Genomic DNA, 22,681 nt, shown 5'->3' with positions numbered 1-22,681 from the left:
AGGTTACGTGATCGGGTTTGTTTGTTTGTTTGTTTGTTTGTTTGCAACATAACTCAAAAAGTTGTGGACGGATCTTGATGAAATTTTCTGTACTATTGGGAGATAGGGCTAATGGTGGAGGTCTGCGCTGTTACCACTTTACACCAGGAGATGGCGGACATGAGTAACTTCAATCCCAGCAGCATTTGTGGGTGTGTTTCTATTCCAAGTTTTGGAGTTTATAGAGTTTGAAAAACGCACGCCAGCGGTTGAGGAGACGAGTTGGAGCGTAACAGAGAGAAAGACAGCGAATTGTAGCTAGAATACTCACAATGCTGGGAGGGATAGAGGAATATTCACCCTCTGCCATGACTTCCAGTCGTCCAGTGAGACCATGGGTGAGACTGTTAGTGCATCTGTTGGCACCAGCAGGCAATGCTTCCGCAATGACAGTCCATCCATAGCGAAGCCAGTATTTTGCCTCACCATGTTTCCACACCACCGGGGAGGGAGTAATCGGCAAATGCTGTGATGGGAGGGCACATGGGGACGGATCCAGGAATTTTTATAAAGGATTCTTCACTATAGGAGATAGGGATGATGGCAGAGGTCTGCATTCTCCGAGTGCTTTTCTAGTTTATATCTAATTGTGATCATTTTTAATCGTATTGCAAATCGGACATGAATTCTTGTATTGAAGGGAGTGATCATTTTGAAATCATTCTCATATTCAGTAAGAAAAACCTACAAAAACTAGAAAAGCACTCAGAGAGCGCAGACATCCACCAAGGCAGCTCAGCCCTATTTCCCAATAGTAAAGAATCCTTTAAAAAATTCCTGGATCCAGACGGTGATCCGGATCACTCCCAAAATCTAATGAGTTCTTCCTTATGCCATTTCTGACATTTCCTGATTTCATCCAAATCTGTCCATAACTTTTTGAATTATGTTGCTAACAAACCAACGAACAAACTAACTAATAAACCCAGCCGATCACATAACCTCCTTGGCGGAGGTAATGAGGTAGGTAGGATTTTTGGTACACTATTCTTAAAAGATGGCACTTGAATGATTGCATGACATGTAATGCATAAAACTGGTATTTTGGCACAAATTTCAGGTTAAAGAAATATTGCACCTTCTTTGATTTGAAATTGCAGCAGTCCATATTGCAGTCTAATCCTATTTGCGATTAATTGCCCAGCCCTAATAGCTTCTTCTTTTTTTACTTCTCCTTGGCAGGTTTGCCAGCCAACTATATGCATATGGCTACCTGCTGTATCAGACTGAATACGTACACAAGTGGGGATCGATGGGAGAAGGCAGGGGGAGCAATCATGCCACGCCATTGTTTAAAACAATAGTGTCTGATGTGAAAGCACCCATAGTTAGCAGTGGAGTATCCAGGGGTGGCGAAAAATGGCCATGGCCACCTGAGAAATCTGATTGGCCACTCCAAAATTCCAAATTATTGACAATGTGCTTTGTCAGAGATTAGACTTGCAGGTTTTTTGTAGCTTTTTTGCATGGCACATTTGCTTGAAGAAATTAGAAAACTAGAAATTGTGAGCTCTAATCTTTTTTGTTGGTGATTAAAAATGAAACTAAGAGGACTTAATATGTTTGTCATCACTCTCTTTTACTGACAAACCCTCTTTGTGAAAATGAAAACACTGCCTGTCTAAGGCTAGTGGACTGCAGGTGTTGGATGCTGATAGGACTTCTGCTGTCTGCAGCTGTCCCTCCAGCAGTGTTGTGGATGAGTCGGTAATTTGGCAGTGGAGAGGGCAAGTTGAGAGGAGTTCAGCTTCTTTTAAGTAGGGGATTCCTGGCTGCATTAGTGGGAGAGTATTCACATTGACTGAGCCGTCTGTGTCCTCAGATCCTCTTTATCTCTGTTTTTTTTATAATCGAGCCAAAGCACTAGTGCATCCCTAGTGAGCAGCTATGACACTAAGAGAGAAACTATTAGGTTGAACACGAGAGGCGTTGTTAAACCAGACATGCTCTACTGAGGTGGTAGCTTGTCTGCAGATGGAGTTGAAGCACGCCTCTCACACCTGTCTCCTCTTCTCTTCTTCTCCAGGCCATCAGGTCTCTCTTACACGTCTTGAAGTTGTTTAATGAGTATGCAGTTTAACGCCCAGTTAGTCCTTAAGTGATACAAAAGGCCCCTCTTTTTGTTCTCTGCATCAAACCCTGTCTTTGTTGCTTTTGGCTCTCTACAACACATGGGGAAAGACTTTTTTATAATTAGAAAAAAGGAAAGGAAACAATATCATCAGGTTTGGCACCAGCTAAGAGAAACTAGTGGTCACTTTGAATGAAATGCTACTTTTTATGGTGTTGGTTTGTCTGTTATTTTAACCCTACTCTCTCCACTGTCCTCCCCCTTCCTAGCTCTCTCTCTCTCTCTCTCACTCTCTTTTTCCTCCCTCGCTTGTCTCTAATCTAACCAAAGCTGTGACTGGGAATCATTTAAATAATCCCTTAATTTTCAGCATCTGTTGTGCTTTAATGGGACCCTCTTTAATTAGGGTCCGCATGCTGAAGAGAGTGTAGGGGGCTTAGTGTGCAGATCTGGGGGCTGCAGGGGCAGGGCAGGGAGGTGCAGGGATGGGCGGAGCAGGGGCCAGAGGGACCGTTGGGTGTGGGTGTGGTGTGTGGAGTGATTGAGAGGGCTGTAGGTGGTGCAGGAGTGAGGGGTGTGACAGAGGCACAGGCACCGAGCAGGGCACCAGGGGAGGCCCTGGCTTTGTCCCTGGGGGGGGGGGGAGAGGTGAGGAGAAGCAGGGGGGATAAAACAACAGTGAGCAACATGCCTTTCCCATCGTACCCTCTTTGTGCCAAAAAAGCTTTCATCTTCTGCTCAATAACTCTGATAATAGACGGTACTAGTAAATAAATGCTTAGTGTTTATGGGCACTGATGCCATTTCAGTGTGTTTTTTCCATTAGTGAGATTTACAGACAGGAAAATGGTTCTTATTATGACGGTCACGATTCCAGGATTTTAAACTTCAATATGATACTCCCCTTGTGGGATCATTTCTTGTTTTTTAATCACCAAAAATAGCAAGCAAGCTCCTGCTCTTTTCTAAATTGCCCAGATTCATTGGCAAGGGTTAGGGTAAACAATATCATCATATTTGTGAAATTTAAACAGTGCTTTCAAGCTATAGCATTAAAAAAATGACAATCTGTTGTTTTTTCTTTAAACTCTCAATTTAAAAAAGAAACAAAATGAAAAGTACTGAAGTATTGACAATGTTTACAACTTTAATGCCAACTTGGACTGGATTACTAACATCAGAGGACCTCTGTCTTTGCTGAAATACAGGTCATGTGCACTGGAATTCTTTCTTAGTTCATCTCAGATGCGGTTGATTGACATGGAAATAAAATCACATCATCCTCCTAAATTATTACAGATTAACAGAGGGGTTCAGGTTATCCTAATCCCAACAACAGACACATTTATTTTATTGTTTATCTCTGATGTAGTGCCTGAATAAGAACCTTGCTTGAGCCTCTTACATGAAGAAGTTATTTCCATTTTCTTTCCTATCCTATGATCTACCAACATCTTTAAAGGTATTTTTCAGAATTATTTACGATTCTAAGATGGCTTTTATTCTCTCCCTGATATTCAACACTTTTTTTTTCTTAAAAATATTAAGGCACCGTTAAGACACCCACATCTTTTAAAAGAACTGATTTAGCACCAGTAACGAAAAAGCCAGACTCCCAACTCCTGACTCTTGGGGTTGTGGACAGGTCAAGGGCACGTATCTTTTTTAGAAAAGCCTGAAAAGGTGTGTTTTGCTCAATATGTGACCTTTAATTATTAACATTTGCAAGCAAACCCCATTATCAACATTGTGCAAGTTGTTTTTGCCCACAATTTTTGATGGATTCTTTTTTAAGTTACTTTATTTTTACAGCACTATAAATCATCAAAGTAAGAGACTGTACCATTTTGGAATACAAGGCATTCAAAGCATTCAAGATTTCGATACCATTTGTAATACTGAACTTTAATTCCCCTCTGTTTCTTGCATGCATTAATTGATAATTTAGCAACATTGGTTATACAAAGTAAAAATATAAACATTTTTCCAAGTGATAACTGTTGTAGCTTTGCTGCCCCTCCACCTCCTGCAGGGAGCCTTAATAGCAGCCATCAATCTTACTACATTTAACTTGGTGCACACAAGCGGCATGGTATCGATCAACACAACAGACTAAGGACAGTCACACCAGCGGAAAGCCTAATGCAAACAAGCCTGCTACATGAGCAGAAAAAGCAATTAATGTCCACTCACAGCAGTTTTGTCATGCAAAAAATTTGCTCAAGTAAGATCATCTGTCATGTGGGGCTGAAAGCACGGGAAACTCACAAAGAGGAGAATCACTGAAGACAAGTACAGGAGAGGCTGGAAGTCAAGAACGGAGCAGCTGTGTTAGTAGCTAAGAAACAAACAGGTCACCAGTGTATACTGGGCATGCCCTAAACCACTAGGCTATCTGCGCCTCAGAATGTGCATAATTTCTTCCACCCCTGATATGAAGTGAAGGCTGGTCAATATTCACCTCTGCATTATTCACATTTCTGTGCTGTTTATTATGTTTATTATTATTATGCTCAAAATGCAGCTGCTAGGTTACTGTCAAATTCAGGTTGTTGCCCCTAATTCTTGCTTTCCTTTGTTGGCCTTCAGTATAGTTCAGAATTAAAATTAAGATTGTATTAATCCCCTATAAGGCCTTGCATGGTCTGGCAACCCCAACTGACATGTTCCAATTGTCACCTTCTACTATCATGTTATCAGGACCTTTTAACACTTCATTGTTCATGTTTTAAATCCTAATTTTTATAAACTCTGTGCATCTCTTTATGAATGAATGCTGATTGGGGGTCTTTACATTTTTATAAATAATTTTGTTTGTCTTTTTACACCTGCTTATCATAAATATCAGATCAAGTTATCTTCCTGAAGTAGAAGAAGAATTATAAAGGGAAATAGCTCTCCTTTAACAAATAATACCAAACCATGCATGTAAGGTCTGTTGCATAAATCATATTACGGTCGAATTTGCAGGAGAGCTTTTGAAATAAATGATCTGTATGTCTTGCTTCTGACCATTACACCGCTCATCAACATCCCTGCATCTGTACATCTGCCAGCTGAGTCTGACTGGAGGCTGATCATCTTGTGCAGGTACTTACTGAGGGAGGTGTTGATGTGCCAAAGCATTAATACAGAGAGCGAGTGAGTGTCAGAGGAAGATGGGGTGCAGCCCACACACATGCAGGCCTTTCTTTTGCAAGTGATAAGCATCATGCACCACCAAGCATCAGATTGATCATAGACGTGCCCCTGCATTTGGTGCAGGGTGGGTGTGCAGGTTAAGGTGGGTTGTGGATGGGGGGGTTTACTGGGGCAGGGAGCCAATAAAATATCACATCTGCATTAAAATGCCATCTCTAGGGTCCCAGCACTGGGGGCCTGCTATTTCAGGGATGCCTATTTAAAGGCTGTTGAAGTGTGGGCTCTCCACGCTGGAATAGCACCATACACCATCTCCATTATTTATGGGCCTCATCTCTATTTTACTGGTTTACTGAGGGGTTGGGGGGAGGGGCGGCTACGGCAGTCATCACCGCCGCTTGAACAACATGTGCTTAATGATGTCACAGGCTTGAGAGGACTCGTGGGGGGTGGGGCAAGGGGTGTGTGATGAAGAGGCGAGCAAACGGTTTAAATTGTGCAGCGGAGGGGGAGATGGGAAGGAGGGCGATGATATTATAGCATGGGGGGTTCACTGAAGCCTTACGCCATTGCTGCAGGTATGAGTGGTGCTGGAGGATGCCTATCCCTCTGTTGGCATCATTACCTCTGTCGTATCAATGAATCATCCCCACGCTGGAGGAAAAAAAGAAGCCTCCAAGTCTGTAAAAAACATGGACGTCTCATCAGATTGGCTGCTTTGGTCACTGCAGTAGGAGTGTCACAGAAAACAGCAGTTTGGGCCTTAATTAGCTTGTTAATTATTCTCTGATGAGCATTTGTGTGTGTCTGTGTGTGTTTAACCGAGTGAAAGAGAAATGGATCATTACTTTAGAGCCATTAGGCACAAAAATACTCCGGCAAGGGGTCATTCAAATAATCACCATTTAATCTAGAGTTTTTCATTAAAGGGATGTGAGCAGCTTGAATGGAAAAACATCTACCAGCTTCAATTTCAGGTGACCAGTAGAGTGGAGATGACTTATGCCGACATTCCTCTATTTCCACTGGCCTTTTAGCTTTCATTAACCATAAACAACAATAATCAGTAGCTGTTCATTTACACTTGGGCTCATTATTCATCCTTTTATAGAATCTAAGATTAAAAAATTTTTCTTTTGCAGTAGATCTCCTTCCTCCTTTTGGTGCTCTTTGGTTGTTATTTGTCTCTCATACAGTATGGAGGGTGATTCCCCTCACTTGTTGGCTATTATTAGATAACCAGAGTTTTGACAGGATCTGATTTACGGCTCAGCCTCCCTCCTAAATCACCACGCTTCACATTTCCTGTCATTGACCTTCAGTCATATTACTCCCTCACTCATTCGTCTTATGTCGCAGGCACCAAGGAACCGTCAAACACACGTGCGAGGAGCAATCTTCTACGTGTGCACTTGTGTATGGATTTCTTTTTAGTATGCACCCCGGCCATTCTCCCCCCTTGTTAAAGTAATTAGACCTGCTCCGTGTAAGCTAGCAGCATCATGCTGGTAGTGGACAGTCTTTAATCATGTGTGATTGTATGTCAACACTTAGCAAAGGAAGAGTGAGGAACAGTAGAAGAACCTGTCTCTCCCCTCTGAGCGCCTCATTGCCTCATGTGGTAGTCGGTGTTTTTCCTACAAGGGGAATCGATATAGTTGTGGGTTTCTGTTGAAGCAGCTCTTTGCATTTATTTACATGAGCTGTAGCTAAGCTATATCACTTTAGTTTGACTCTGCACAATAAAAGCTAAAGGCCTGCTGCAGATTATCTGTTTTCTTTTACACCCGACACGACTGCTTAACACATTTCTCAGCTTGTCTTAATCTGCACATGCTCCCCTTGTTGTGATTTTTCCGATTGTGTCTGATTCTATGACTTTGTCGATAGTCACAGGGGTGCGGGCCTCTTAGAGGGCCCATGTTTAATGCATGAGGAGGGCCAAGGGTGGGGCCCGTTAGAGGGGTTATAACAGCGGACACACAACAGCCAGATCAGCGGACACCATGACTACTTGGCAAAGATGCACATAAAGCTCCTATAGGCACTGGTCCTCTTTTGTTCTCCGCATTCAAGTGCAATTTTGTTTCTTTCTCCACGTCCCCAGTGTTCCCAGTACACAGCAGTGTATATGTGAGTGCATGTCTTAATTTGTGAGTGTTTCCTAAGACAGCAAGCGTCTTTGATCTCATTAGTCACTCTGAGCTCCTTGTTTTCTGTGTATTGTGTCCTGATGGATTTCTAGCTGTCTCACTGCACCTAACCTTTCAGCAGTGCAGGGTCTTCAGGGCTTTCATTCAAACTGAACTCTGCCAGTTTGCGCCCCGGGCTTCACATTACAGCAGGCCAAGACAGAATGTGTTGCTGATTACTTTTGTCAACACTCGGTCTCAGATTGAAGCAATAGGCAAAGAAAATGTAATGAGCCCTGTGATTTTAAAGCCATTCACTGCTCTGCAGTGAAGTTGGTATGAGGCAGAAAGTAGGCACTTTGAAGACCTGGCTTTGGACCAGTTTTTTATCTTTTCAGAAAGGTTTTCTTTAATAAAGAAATGCTGCTATAGCTGAATCCACACTAATGTCTATGTTAGGTTCAATTGTTTACTAGGGGTGGGAGACAAAATTGATACAGCATAGTATCACGATATTTTGTCTGATGATGTATTGTATCATCTCGTCCATCAAGTATCAATTTTTTTAAAGTAATTGCTAATATGAACTGAAGTCTATGATTATGGAAAAATAAAATCAATTGTTTGGACAATTGTTTGTCCAGTGAAGTCAGCAGAGGTGACGCTCATAGAGCAGGAGAAAGTTAGTAACAATCAGGGCAGCACCAGGGGAAGGACATCAGGAATGCAAGCAGGGCAAGAATGAGATGGACATGACATATGAGGATAGCAAGAAGTACTACATAGAAATAAAATACTGTGGAAATAAGACAAACATGACAGCAAGACTAAAGCTAAATTAGTTAAACAGTTGAAAAAAATGGTATAGATTGCAATATATCGCAGTATATGGTATCGCAATGCTCACTGTATTACAAAATGTTTAAGATCGCAATAATATTGAATCAGGACCAAAGTATCCTGATAATATCATATCATGGGGCGACTAGTGATTCCCACCCTTATTGTTTACTGGCATGTGGTACAATTAAACCTGCCAGTAGCTCCCGCCTCTTTCTTCTTCAAATGACACAGATGTGTGGTCGTTCTCTGACTGGAAACAAGGGTGTCAGCTTACAAACATTTAATCTTAAAAAAGCTTTATAAAACTGTTAAGTGATATCATGTAGGGTTTCCTATGTGGAGAAAAATATCAGTAAGAATTAAACCCACTTGGCACAAAACATCTACATCAGTCAGAATGTTTTAAAGCTCCTGTGAGGAGTTTTTGAAACTAAGAAATAATGGGACTAGTGCTTCTTTATGAGCTACAAAAGAAGGGGTGACCACTAAAAGAGACTTATTATTTCTGTCTTTTAATGTCTCTAATGCTGAAGGGGGGTAGGTATCAGATGAGGCAATTACACTACCTTTGTCAGGAAGTGCATGGCAAAGATTCACAGTATTGATACGTCTGACTGTGACAGGTGTTTGTCAGACAACATCATTTACATATGTACAGGACAACATCAGCAAAGAGATGAAATCTAACACAAATGGATAGTTCCCCTCAGTAGCTTTAGACTGAGTATGCTACCTCATAATGCACAGAGCACCATATATATTTAAATAAAACCCTTCAATGTTAATTATTTTAAATTTGGCACTGTCCTTTAAAGTACTGTAGCTCTTTTGTGTCTACTTTCAGTACGTGTATGTTGAGTTTTTAGCGTGTTTAATGGTTTTATGAAAATGCCATCTTGTGTAAATGTGTTACCTTGTGTTTTAATCTTTATAAACACAAGGATATATTTTTGCCTTCTGTATGCAAAAATAGAAAGTATTAAACAGTAAGTATCTAAAACATTTTATAGCTGGAAGGCTGTTCGCCTTGGGTTTGAAAAATTGCAGTTGGGCCCTTGAGATAAGCACTTTGGCTGAATAACCCCGGTAAAATGCACAGCTGTTGAAGTGCAGCTTTACAGTAAAAATGAGGCGAAAGTAAAAGTCTGAAACCTGTCAGGCTGACTGACTGTCAAGGTTTTTAATCTGGAGACACAATGATGGAAAGTGAGCATGTTATCTCTACACACAGAGGGAACTGTCACTACTGGCAGAATACTAAATTAGTGTGTTTAAATTTTCATCAGCACTCCATACATCCATTCAGAGATCTAAGGTCAAATCGTGTTGGAGAATGCCACACTTCTCATTAAGCTCTAAGATGGAATAATCACAGCGTTAGACCACTGATTCAGCCACAGCCGTGTACAGCACTGCCACTTTATATTAAGTATCTCTCTATCTATATCTCTCTTGTGCATTAGCAGTAAACTTAACAGTGTCATTAGAAAACAGTCATTGGAAAAAGTGTCATCTATGGCTCATTGAAAATGAAAGATGGCATATAAGAAAATATTCATTATAACAGAAGAAAAGTCAGAGATAAGATAAAATTCGCTATCAGCAAGAACAAGAAAAAAACAAAGACAACAGGCACATCTGAATCCTGCGACTACAGCAGCGTACTTCTTCCTTGTCTTGAAAGTAATGCATTAATGCAGGCGACAGGTTGGAGAAGAGCAGGAGGTTATGAAATAATAAGGGGTCCGTCCCTCTTGTTATGCTAACAGTGTTCAGATGAGTCCTCCTGCGTCCGAGTTAATTATGGCTGACATTTAAATGAGTACACTTGTGTGGAGGAAGGTGGGAGAGCTGTGGAAGAGGAGGGCCTCTCTCTAAATTGTGTTTGTCTGAGGCTCTAACTTTGATGCTGCCTTTGTTCTGCAGAGATGTGAAGTGCAGCCGAATGAGGCTCTCTGTAGGGAGACGGATGCTTGTTTTGGCTATATGGCCATGGATGTGTGTCTGTCATTTCTCTTTAGTTAACATACATTTTTAAAACATGCATGACCCAGATACTAAATGATAACATATGGCAGAAAATTCATGTGACTGCAGTGTATTTGGCACGTATTTTTGGAGGGCACCTTCGGCAGCTGATGGCTTTGGCTCAGATACAAATGGACATCATGTGTTGTCTTTTGAGGATAAATGACAGACGTAACTAATTTATATATGTTATGTTATGTTGACATTAGTAGAACAGGCTCTCAGAAGTTTGAGAAAAATGAATTGCACAATTAGAGTATTTTAATGGGAAAAAATATGAATCAGTTATTCTGGTTCTTTTCTGATCAATGCTACTCTAGAACAGTGATTCACAAAGTGGAGGTCAAGACCCCCCTGGGAGGTCACAAGACACTGAGAGAGGGTCATGTGTTGCCTTCCACAAAAACAAAGAACAATTTCAAATGGTTTTAAATCTTACAATTTACCCATTTTGTAAAGATATATGCATTAAATTGGTTATATTTAAAATAAAAACATGGTCATTTGGTGAGATATATGCTGAAATCAAAATATTATAAAAAAAAATAACCGAAAGCGTAATCGCACATGACTTTTCTTCAATGTGCGTGGCTGTGGTCAACTATGCCTCAACCATCCTTAGGTACAGTGGGGGTCTCAGGCTGTTATTTTGGGGGGTCACAGGCTGAAAATACCTTATAAGGAAGCATCTTTTTTCCTTTGCACTAAAAACTGTTTCAAACAATGTTTCTGCAGATGGATAGATTAAAAAAAACAAACAAAAAAAAAAACAGTTCTTTCAGTACTAAAGTATTTGCATGGCCATATGAACAGATACTCGACAGCCACTCTCACTGTCAGTCCATCAGAGCTTGTCGTCTTGTTTGATGTCCTTCTCATCAGCCTGTAAACACCACTTATTTGTCCACTTTTATATCCGTAAAACACATCATAGATGGAAGACAATGCTCATGTTAGTTTTCAGGTCTTGTAACTCATCCCTGTGTAGCTGACTCTAATGTGTTAATGAATTCAGGCCAGTGAAGGGCTGTAAAGCTGTTTTATTTAACCCTTTGGAGACATAATGAAGGATAAAATAAACATGTCAGTAGAATATTTTCATGCTTTTCCTTTTCTATAAATATGCATATGTATGTGAGCAGCCAGGTTTGTTGCTGTGTTGGGATGTTATAACCTAATATCCCCCTCTCTCTCCCTCCCTTTACAGCCATGGCAGACTTCCATGTCCAACCAGAGTCAGTGCATGCTGAGGAGTCTGGGGTGGCCAGATTCCAGTGCCAAATCCACGGTCTGCCAGAGCCCATCATCAGCTGGGAGAAAGACAAGCAGCCAGTGGACACCAAGGACGAGAGGTACAACCAAACCACATTACAAGCTGAGATTTATGACAGACAGCAGCACTTTACAGTACTTTCACTAGGTTGTACTGTATCTTCATATGTTTCTCTCTCTCTCTCTCTCTCTCTCTTTCTTTCTCTTGTAGGTACACTCTCCTGCCTACAGGTGTTCTGCAGATTACAGGTGTGCGTGAGGAGGACAGTGGAAAGTTCTGCTGTGTGGCTCATAACAGTGCAGGAGTGAAACACAGCACCGAGGCACTCCTTACAGTTTCAGGTTGGTATTCAATGAGTCTGACATCTATTTGCTATGAGCAGAGTGAAGCCCTTTTCACACATGGACAAAATCCTGAACTTTTCTAAAAAATCTTTCAGGTGATCTGCATGTGCTAACATAAGCTAACAAATATATCAGACCGTGAGAAGAAGAGCCAATGAGCAAGTAGGCAGGGTTGATGACCTGAAATCAGTGCATAGCCATTTTTGATCTTCTGACGTGTAATGAAGCTGCTTTATAGTTTTCCTCTTGTCCATACTTTTCTTTCAGTCTTTTTTATCTTTACTGCAAATACACTGCACTACAAATAGCATAAATTAATAGGTATTGTTTGAATGCTATTAGTACCCATATCAATGTCAATACTGCTTACTGCTACTCTAATTCAATCTTCTACATTCACTCATTCATTAAGTCCATACTTCTGCATAGCATATGAGAACAACTTTATAATGCTCATTGTGCATGTGTCATTTTGCATGTGTGGTATCTATTAGAAGCAGTGGTTCTCAACCTTGGGGTTAGGACCCCCTTAGGGGTCGCTAGACACCTTTATTTTGGGGGCCACAGGCTGAAAAGGTTGAGAACCGATGATCTAAAGCAGGTTGTGATAGTGATGCACCCTCTCTGTAGTGTAACACAAAATTCAACTCACCCACTGACACTGAGGTGCAGGCTAACACAGACTTCCTCAAAATGGGCATAGACAACTTTTTAAAATGAAGAAACAGGTATTAAAAGTGTGTCTTTTACACCAAGTTTTTACCATTACATCAAGCATTCTGAGACCCCAAGGAAGATTTTAGGAGCAGACTCTCCAGAATCTTGTATAAATTGTCAGGAGTTCATGTGTGGAAAGATCTTTATTTTTCTGTCACATTGAGGCTACAATCCTCTACAGATTAACTTGTGTTGTGTACCCGCCTTTTGTTCTGCTCTTTAACATCCCCTGCTTTCTCTCCCCGTTTATCTTCTGAGCATATTCCCAAGATTTCCCAAACCTATTGTTCCTCCTCCTGATCCAGGAGATACAGCATATCGAGCTAATGCACTCTGGAGAAATCCAATTAATGGAGGCTATCCATCATGCTCATTCCCATCTTATGCCCCCCTATTTCCCTTTTTTTCCTTTTCCAGGCTCCCAGTCATCTGTTTACAAAGAACCCATGATCCTGGTCGGTCCTGAAAACCTCACCCTCACTGTTCACCAAACAGCCATCTTGGAGTGCGTCGCCACCGGGTACCCTCGGCCCATCGTTTCATGGAGCAGATTAGGTGAGAAAAATCAGATAATATCATAGAAGGAGGGCCAGAAGGTGCTTAGATGCATAATTTATGTGCATATGTGACACTGAGCTGAAGTACAATCACTGTGTGTGCTCATGCATGTGGAAATCAGAGTGTTTCGTGGGGGTTGTATGTACTCAGTGTCTTCAAGTGTTTGTATGTTTTACCTTGGATCTTCCTGTATTGTGTAATAGACATGTATGCACAGAGTACATGTGATACGGTGGAGCATCTGTTGTGTATACACGAAGCAAAGGTATTCAACATTAGGCCTTGAGGCTAAACATTTCTGTGTGTTGATGAATGCATGTTTCATCTCCTCCTGAAGCTGAACCTCCTTCGAAACAGCGGAGAGCCTCTGAGTAATTGCTTTGAGGTGCAGAGACAGATACGATTAGTTTCTCCTTTCCTTCCATGTGCTTTTTTCTCTTGACTATCACTCAAAGTCTGTCGTGACCAATTTTTCAATCTGCTATCTGTTTTCTTTACCTATTATCCCATCTGATTTGCTGTCCCAAATGTAAATTGCTCGCCCCTCCCAAACAGTTGGACATAATCAGATTGGGGGTATTGCCTTACACAATGTTGCTAGAATGAAATGCTAACACGATGGGATTTGTATGTATTAGATTACAGCGGGGAGGCTGGGATAAGCTGCATAATGAATCTGATAGTTTCACATCAGTCACCCCTTAATGCCAGAGTTTGTTTGCTGCTATTCATCGAAACAGCAGTGCAGCCGGCTAGCTTGTGCTCTTTCTTTTCTGACACTAAGTTAATTAGTGGCTGACAGAGAGAAACTGATGGAGGGGGAAGGAGGGAGAGAGAGAAGTAAAGTAAAACAAGGCAAGAAAAGAACAAGGCTGCTTTTGTCTGGAAAAGGAAGGGCTCAGTCTGATTCTTGTCAATAAGAGAGTTACTGTGATAATGGAAAAATGCAGAAATAGCAATAGAACTTGTAATAGTGACAAATGCAGAGAAGAACCACTTTGGTAGTCAGATTGATTTATTTCATCTCAATAATTAGAAATATGTCACCTTCTTAATCCATCACTGCAAGATTACATGATACACAAGACTTACTACAAACACCGAAGCGCCCATGTTAAACATGCTGGACTGGCTAATGGTTTAGTTTTCATCTTTCATGAAAAATATTCTGATGATTTATTAGATAATAGATTCTGAATTCTTCTGGAACCTCCTAAGACTGCATGAACATATGAGGACATTACATTTTTGCTTTTGACATAGTGATCATTCATTTGAATTTTTGAAGACAACTGTCCTGAATGTCCATTGAAGTTTGAGGGATGTACTTAGCATGTTGGGAGAAACTGCTTTGAAATTTTCAGGAATTTTATGAAACTTTTAGAGAGACATAACTTTGTTGGAATTTGTTTAGATAGTTTGGGAAATTTTTATGGTAATTTCATGAAAATTTGTGAATATGCTTGCATATTTTTGCCAATAGAAATTAAAATTGATGTTTCACTTTTTCCAAGAGAGTCCTGGTGTGTAAGTTTTGTTAGAGCAGGGGTTCCCTAAGGAAAAAATAAAGCTGGGAACCACTGGTCTAGAAGCATCTCTAGTTTTTATATTGTTTTGTTTGATTATCTTTTTTGTTCATTTTATTTTGACATATTTATAAGGGTTTTCATTCAGAGTCCCATAACTATTTGCATTAAGAGTGAAAGCACACCTTAAGATTCTGTGCTGACTAATGACCATATGGTTTGTGTTGGATCTCCTGCCTCTGCATGTGTCCAGTTGGTGCCAATCTCCCTGCCTCCCTGGCCGCCCTTTTTAACACTTCAAATCTGGACTGTGCAGGTCTTACAAGCTGCAGGTGGAAATCAGAGATGAGATTAAATGCCCCCTTGGCCCCTGAGCTAATATCACGGACAGACTGAAGCCATTGTTGGGGTAGAGACTGCAGATAGGGAGCAAAGGAAAATGTAGGCTTATCGTGTTGGTACAGAGAAAGTACAGAGAGGAGGGAGCCATGGAGGAGATAAGAGATTAGGAGTTACAGTTAGACTTTTTGCTCCCTCAGTCGGGGACGCAACATCTCCTCTTTGAAATAAAATGAACTCGGTGGTTTTGTCAGAAAGAGGCACAGAGAAAAATGTCCCTGGGCGGGTGTGAAACTTTAATTAACAGAACATTCATTACAGAGCTTCCTGTATAATAAAAACATTAACTCATTGTGAAACACTGAAAAACGTGAAGATTATTGCTAAGGAGAAATAGACTTTAGGGTTTGGCACTGCTGTTGGCAAACACAACTCATTACAGAACAGGAAGCACTCACACAACAAACTCAGTGACCTTCATCTCGCTCATCCTTGTGTTTGTTGTACAGATAGTTGCATCACAAGACATAACAATTCTTCGAATCACACTGTGAAAGCTGCAGCCCTGACCTCTGGGAGGGACAGATATAGAACCACTTCAGTCAGCTTGTGGCTATAAACTGGACCAGGTTTAATGAGTCTTCCTTGCCAGCAGTTAAAGACCAGACTGGTCTTTACAAATACTCAACAGGAGCCTTCAAATTGGAAATACTTTTTGATACTATATGCTTTATAAAAGATACAATCTCTGTTTTTAAATCATTGTTTTCACTGAAAAGTACCCAGACATTAAAGAAACATGGCTTTTCAGTCATCATTTTAAAATAAAAACTGCCATAAGTGAAAAAGAGAGGGCATGTCTCCAGTATATAGGCACTATTATTAGAATATGCAGAAGTCTGCCTGCAGTTTTTGGTCATTCAACACAAATGATAAACCAGTATAGTATACCTAGGACTTATGATTTTGCTGCCATGGTGGCTATTAACATAGTTTGATTTTAACTAGTATGGTCCTGAAGTTTAAAAATCTGATATCATGACAAATTTACTTTTTTATACTGGCAGCTGCATCACAAGACATTACAATTCTGAGCATCACTTCACTGTGAAAGCTGCAGCCTTGACCTCTGATAGAGACAGAAATAGCACCTCTGACAACATGTGGCTGTAAACTGGTCCAAGTTTAATTACGGCTTCTTGTCAGCAGTTGTCTGATCTTTATACAAAGTCTTTTTGTTTCTCTATATAGGGTAAACTCTTTCTCCTTCTCATCCGCTCTGTTTTTTCTTTACTGTAAAGATGGCCGACCGATCGGTGTGGAGGGAATCCAGGTGCTCGGCACAGGGAACCTGATGATCTCAGATGTTGGTGTACAGCACTCGGGGGTTTACGTGTGTGCTGCCAACAAACCAGGCACTCGTGTTCGCAGGACAGCTCAGGGACGTCTTGTGGTCCAAGGTGAGTCTGGATAAAAGGATTCCTTATTTTCTAAAGGTTATGTGGGAGTTTTATGTTTGTGAATGTTTGAAGGAATTAAATCCCACAAAACATCTGTGGACAGGTGATAAGTTAAAGCTTGTGATTTCTGTGGGTGGACCTCTCTGATACCTTTATAGGCTTCAATATGATGTTTTCAAGTGAGTGTTTTGCTCTTGAACACATGTGGGTTTCATGTGGGTGGACTTTTAAATCCTTAATTCTGAACTACTGGGAGGTGCAGATCTGTCAGACTCAAGGGTTTTGATTCAAGCTACAAATGTTTTTTAGCACCTCTGCCAACCCAGGCATGCCAAACCTTTCACAGACGAGAGTACTTGCCAAGTAGCAGTCAGATGTTTGAAGTTAACTAGCTTAGTACGTAACATCATCCTGTTTACCTTTATCGGGTATAACGAATGTTTTTGGCATCAAGCCATGATCTGAGTGCCACAAACAAGCTATTTAGCACCTCCAGGGGCAGATAAAGGGGTTGAGTCTAACTAAAACATCCTAAACAAATGCACACGGTGAAAATTTATGATGAAATAAGGGGTTTGTTTATCTCTTTTATATAATATTGCTTTTGAATGCCATTTAGAATGTCTACTAAACGCTAAAACTTTAAAGTCCCTGTGAAGTGAAAAAAAACTCAGTTGTAGGTTTGTTGTATGACAGGCCACTGTGTTATGACTCGCCAGGCCAAATTTCAGTCATGAAAAAAAAAATCTCTATGTTTATAAAATTAAGCTTCAAAATCATGAAAAATGAGGCATTAATATCTGCCCTAAAATGGTGTGGGCGTGTCAGTTGAATGTTTTGAATGAAGCCACACCCACTCACAAGAAATACGATCCTCTCAAATTCTAAAAAATTATTGTTGCTGACAACATTCCATTTCCTGATGTTGCTTTTCATAATAAAAGTCATCAATGATAATTGGAGTCTTTTATTGTGGGAATCAAATCAAAACAACAAAATAAAATTGTTATAATTGAGAAAGAAAGTTGCCCGTTTTCTTTGAGTCTTTAGAGACAATGTTTCTAACAGCCTCAGAACTGAGAGAATGTGTAAATTTTTCACATTTGTAATTTACTTTAAGCTTGCAAGCCTAGGCTTTGATTTAATGTGTTTTATTCAGCGCATTGTCATCTCAAAGGTGCATCTTTCATACCCTCAGCTTTAAAATTGAACACTTTCACAGCTTAACAAATTCTTTGATAAGAGATTATTTTCATCTGCTTTCTTTGTGTGTGGGTTATGAGTCTTTTCCCTTTTCTGGTGACAGAAAGAAACCCCCATTCCACCCCCCAAAAAGATAAAATGAATTTTATTGCATTAAAGTTAGCTTTAAATGTAGTATTTGATCTCACAGGCCAAATGTACAAAATATATGTATCATTTAAATGAAGTAAAAGTGAAAGCAGTCAGTGTTAGTCAAATACATACAATACAATACAATACAAAATAACAGCCCGTAGCAGCACTCGTCACTAGAGAATCAAGCCATTTCTTACAAGATAACTAAGCAACCGTCACATGAGATGTTACAGCAAAAGAGAGATGAAGTACCCTCAAGCTCTTCACTCTGAATCTTACCTCCAAACAAGGCTAAGTTTTTGTGATGTCATTGTGTGAAGACTTTAAGGGTCACTGCTCGAAACAGATTACTACATTAAAAAGTAATGTAAATTTTTATAAAATATACGTAAGGCAAAATAAGTGACCGCATAAATGTTGACCCCCTTTAAAGTAACTGACTTAATTCAACAGAGGTCCAGCCAGTTGATGCTAGCAGACTCACATGACTCAATGAGTGAATGGTGAAATGGTGATCACCTGAGTGCAGGGGATGTGACTGGAAGGTCCAGTCACTGGATAATCAGTGTTTCTGGCTACCACTACACCATGAAGACAAAAGAACACTCCAAGCTAATCAGAGAGAAAGTCATTGAAAAGTATAAGTCAGGGGATGGATCCAAAAATAATTCTAAGGCATTGAACATTCCCTGGAGTTCAGTTAAATCCATCATCAAGAAACGGAAGGAACATAGCACAAGCAAAATCTGCCCAGATCAGGCTGTCCTAACAAAATGAGTGACCGTGCAAGAAGGAGACGAGTGACAGAGGCCATCGAGACACCAGTGACTACTCTGAAGGAGTTACAAGCTTCAGCAGCTGAGATGGGAGAGACTCTGCATACAGCAGGTTCTTCACAAGTCAGACTTTATGGGAGAGTGGCAAGGTATAGCGTAAAATGAATGCAGAAAACTTAGGAAAGTCCTGAAGGACAATCTTACTCAGTCTGAAAGAGAACTACAGCTTGGGAGAAGATTTATTTTTAAGGAAGACAATGACCTGAAGCATACAGCAAAGCTTTGTGGAAATGTTTTAAAGATAACAAGGTGAATGTTCTGGAGTGGCCGACTCAAAGCCCAGACCTCAATCCAATGGAGAAATTGTGGCTGGATTTGAAAAGGGCTGTTCATGCCCGACCCCTGTGCAACCTGACAGAGCTTGAGCAGTTTTGCAAAGAAGAATGGAGTAAACTTGCAGTGTCCAGATGTGCAAGCCTGACTGAGACCTATCCATACAGACTCAGAGCTGTGATTGCAGCTGAAGGTTTTGTCAGCTATGAAATACTGACTTGAAGGGGGTGAATATTTATGCAGTCACTTATTTAATATTACTTATTTATTAAAGTGACATAAATTTGTAGAAATCTGTTTTCACTTTGCCTTTAAAAAGGATTTTTTATTTTTTTTACCAAAAGCTAAATTATACTGACCTCGACTGATTTATAAAATCCATAAAAGGGTAAAAAAAACATATACAAGGAAATACTTTGTAAAGGCACTAACATTTTAGTCTTGTTTAAGTCTCCTTGACAGAAACTAACCTTACTTTTCGACAAAGCTTTTATTAACAGAGAGCTTCTTCAGCCTTGTTCTCCTCAAGGAAAAAAGTTAGCTCATGAAAATTTTTGTCATATTTTTAGTCGATTGAATCAACACTGCCACAAAGATGAAGAAACAATTAAACACATTCATTACAATATTAACATGAAAATAATAAAACACAATATAAAGAGGAAATGTAAGTACAACATCTAAAATAAGTACATCAGGAGATTTTAAATGTTAAATTCTTATCAAAGTTTTATCTCATTACCGGTCTTTTCCATGTGGTTACTAGTTATGGTCTCATGAAATTGTTTGATGGTGAGTTAGTCAGAAAGAGTTGAAGGAATGTATGGGTGGCCTGCTGCATTAACTGTCACCAAGCAGGAAACATCCAACATCTGCCTCACTCACATATTGATCAGATGAACCACACTTTGCTTCAGCCTATAGCTGTATTGATCCTGATCAATATTTCATTTTATCAGGCTGTCAAGTGTAAGACAAGGCTCTCTGCACAGCAGGTTGGAAGAAGAAGAAAAGCCCGGGATGTTAATGATGTGTCAAAGTCTTTAGATTTTTTATTGATCTATTTGGATTTAAGGTGTGCCTTTCCACACCTACTCCAAATACAGTACATGCATTTTAGTCCAGTTTCATTATAAGGAGAGAAAAACAAAGCCATACTGCACACCCCTGAAGGATCGGTCTATTAGTGTAGTGTTAATAAGCCTCTCGGCACCTCTGAGAATATGAGAGGGCATCAATGGCTATCAATTCAGAAGAGGAGTTCCGCGGTCAGGAACTCTAACTCCAGATGAATGCAGACAAGAGCGCTTATGAACCCATCACCCATCAGACAAATGCACCGGTACAGTAAATCAATTAGCTTCATTTTGGCTCCTGCGGGGAACAAAAAGAGAGACAAGAGGAACAAAGAGCGGAGGAGGAGTTGAAGTGTGAGAAGCCAAAGGGGAAAAACAAGAGCAAGATGGATGGATGGGGCTGATAATCTAACCCACACCCATACAGGTGCAAATCAATATCTTCCCCGGCTCCATCTGACCTTCACCTTTAAGACGGCCCTCACAGAGCACGGCAAATGAGAGAGAGAAAGAGAGAGAGATAAATGAAGGGACCATCACACGCTGTCAGCAGCCTCCATTCAGGTGCCTAAGGGTCCCTTTGCTTTTCCAAAGGGAGAATGGAAACGCTTACATTGAAAAAGTGTCAGGCGGCATTTTGTCCAGGGTGGGGATGAGAGGAGGAAAAAACAGGAGGAAAAACAGAGGGAAATAAAAAACAAAGAAGGAGAAAACAGCAAAAGATAGTTTAAGAAAAATATGTCTAAAATGCATAAGTGTGGGATATAACAGAGAGATACACAATGTACAATAAATCAATCCTGCTATTTGATACAGTCTGTGTAGACATGATGTGTTCTGTTTGGTTAAGCTCTTTGTTTTTGAAAAACTATGCCCATATTTCTTCATTATGATGGATGCAGATGCTGTTTTGAAACATTTCATCACACACCTTATCTTTAAATACTAGGGCTGTCAAGATTAACTGCACTAATAATGATTAATTAAGGTCCACAATTAGACTTTTTACAAAAAACATTTTCATTTCCACTGATAAATAACCATAAATGTTAATCCGTGCCTGTTCCTGTCAGTTTTTTGTTTTGAAATCACAGAAATATTTACAGAACAAACAAAGTCGGAGGTTGAGGGTGGAATAATCGTTCATCAATCATAAACAATGTAAAAAGTGCAATTAATTGTGATTTTGATTTTTACCAAAATACTCTGGTGCCATCACACAACTGAAGTAGCTCTGTAAACACAATTGGTACACATGTTAAAATTCTCTGTGCTCTTAATTTTTACTACACCATCCTAGATTGTCTAACAAGTGGACAGTCAGCTTGATCTCCACTTCTTCTGTTACAAAAGCTAATAGAAGTTTTGATGCCATTCAGAAACATGTCCTTTCAGATTCTTTTATTATAACCAGTTACACTGATTTGGCAGTAACAGATCTCTTCAAGAAAGAAAATTAAAATTGAATTGAATTGAATTGAATCAAAACACAAATCAAGTTTAACAAGTCAAGCCAAATCTGTGGCTTTGGCGCCTGTTTAGCTCGGTTCAGTTTTTTTACAAGCAATAGACTTCACATGAGATTCACATTATTCAACTCAAATTAACAAGTTGCATGAAGTTTACTTGAGTTTCATCTTATTTACTTAAGTTGAATAAACTTAAATAAGTTGCTTGTAACAATGTTGAAGCCATTTTTTAAAGTGGTTCCATGATTGTCTTTTTTCAGTGTAGGCTAGAGGAGGCGCCCATTTGCAGAGGCTATAGTCCTCAACACACTGGTCATGAGATGGTTTCCCGGTCTTGACGCTGTTTGGTGCATGTCTTCCCCCACTCTCTCTTTCTCTATATTTCCTGTCTCTCCTCAGCTGTCCTATCATAATAAAGGCAGAATGCCCCACCACCACCAGTCTTTTTAAAAAGCATATCTGTTGCTCAGGTTTAATGGTTCGAGTTATATTGATTGTTAGCTTATGCAGATATCTGTTCAGAGACAAATAAATGATTGTCGGGATACCCCTGATAGGAGCTGATATGAAATTAAACATAAAGTTCTACCTGTTTTTCCACACTGAGCTTTTGATCTGTATATGCCAAAGCCTGCTGATTCGTGATTGGTCAATACACTTGAGACTATAAATGTACTAGGGATTGAAACCAGAGCAAGAATCATGACACCTGTATACAGAGTCAACATCTTTATGTAAAATCTTTAAAAAGTAGTGACTACATGGGACTTTTTAGGGATTTTTTGGGAATTTGCAGATAGCTTCTAGTGGACACTGGAGAAACTGCAGTTTTTTTGCACCTCTGCTTTGCCTTTATTTTCAGTACTGGAGGTGGCAGCTTGGATATATATTCATTTCCAGATTTCTCTCTGCTTTTAGACTATTTTAAGAAGAGAATCCCTTTTATATTTTGCCAACTATTACTGGTGTTAAAGCAGTAATTTTAAATCCAGTCTCCCACTTCTACTGGGGAATAAGTCATAGAGCTAAATGACTGGGAGTGAAAAAAGATAAGAGCTTTTTCTTTTTTTTTTTTTTAACAAGGGGTGATATGATATGCTCAGTGTTCCAGCGTCCTACCCTCTAGTGATGACTCTGAGATATTTTAATTACCATAACATTCTTCTTGGAGTTAATAACGGCATAAATAATTCAGGTTATCAAATCACTGATAACCAC

At 39.9% G+C, this 22,681-nt stretch overlaps 1 protein-coding gene across 1 annotated transcript in view; it reads left to right on the top strand.

Moving 5' to 3' along the window:
- igdcc3 (immunoglobulin superfamily, DCC subclass, member 3) overlaps positions 1-22,681 on the top strand; it is a 142,291-nt gene that overhangs the window by 96,342 nt on the left and 23,268 nt on the right. The window contains exons 3-6 of the mRNA XM_041791902.1: positions 11,462-11,606; positions 11,738-11,868; positions 13,006-13,143; positions 16,313-16,471. Of these exons, the coding sequence (XP_041647836.1) occupies positions 11,462-11,606; positions 11,738-11,868; positions 13,006-13,143; positions 16,313-16,471 (573 nt within the window). The remainder of the gene's footprint in view (positions 1-11,461; positions 11,607-11,737; positions 11,869-13,005; positions 13,144-16,312; positions 16,472-22,681) is intronic.

This window comes from Cheilinus undulatus, linkage group 1, assembly GCF_018320785.1.
Source record: "Cheilinus undulatus linkage group 1, ASM1832078v1, whole genome shotgun sequence".
Classification (NCBI taxonomy): domain Eukaryota; kingdom Metazoa; phylum Chordata; class Actinopteri; order Labriformes; family Labridae; genus Cheilinus; species Cheilinus undulatus.
Note: the sequence above shows the minus strand (reverse complement) of the source record. Positions and strands in the feature narration are given on the sequence as shown.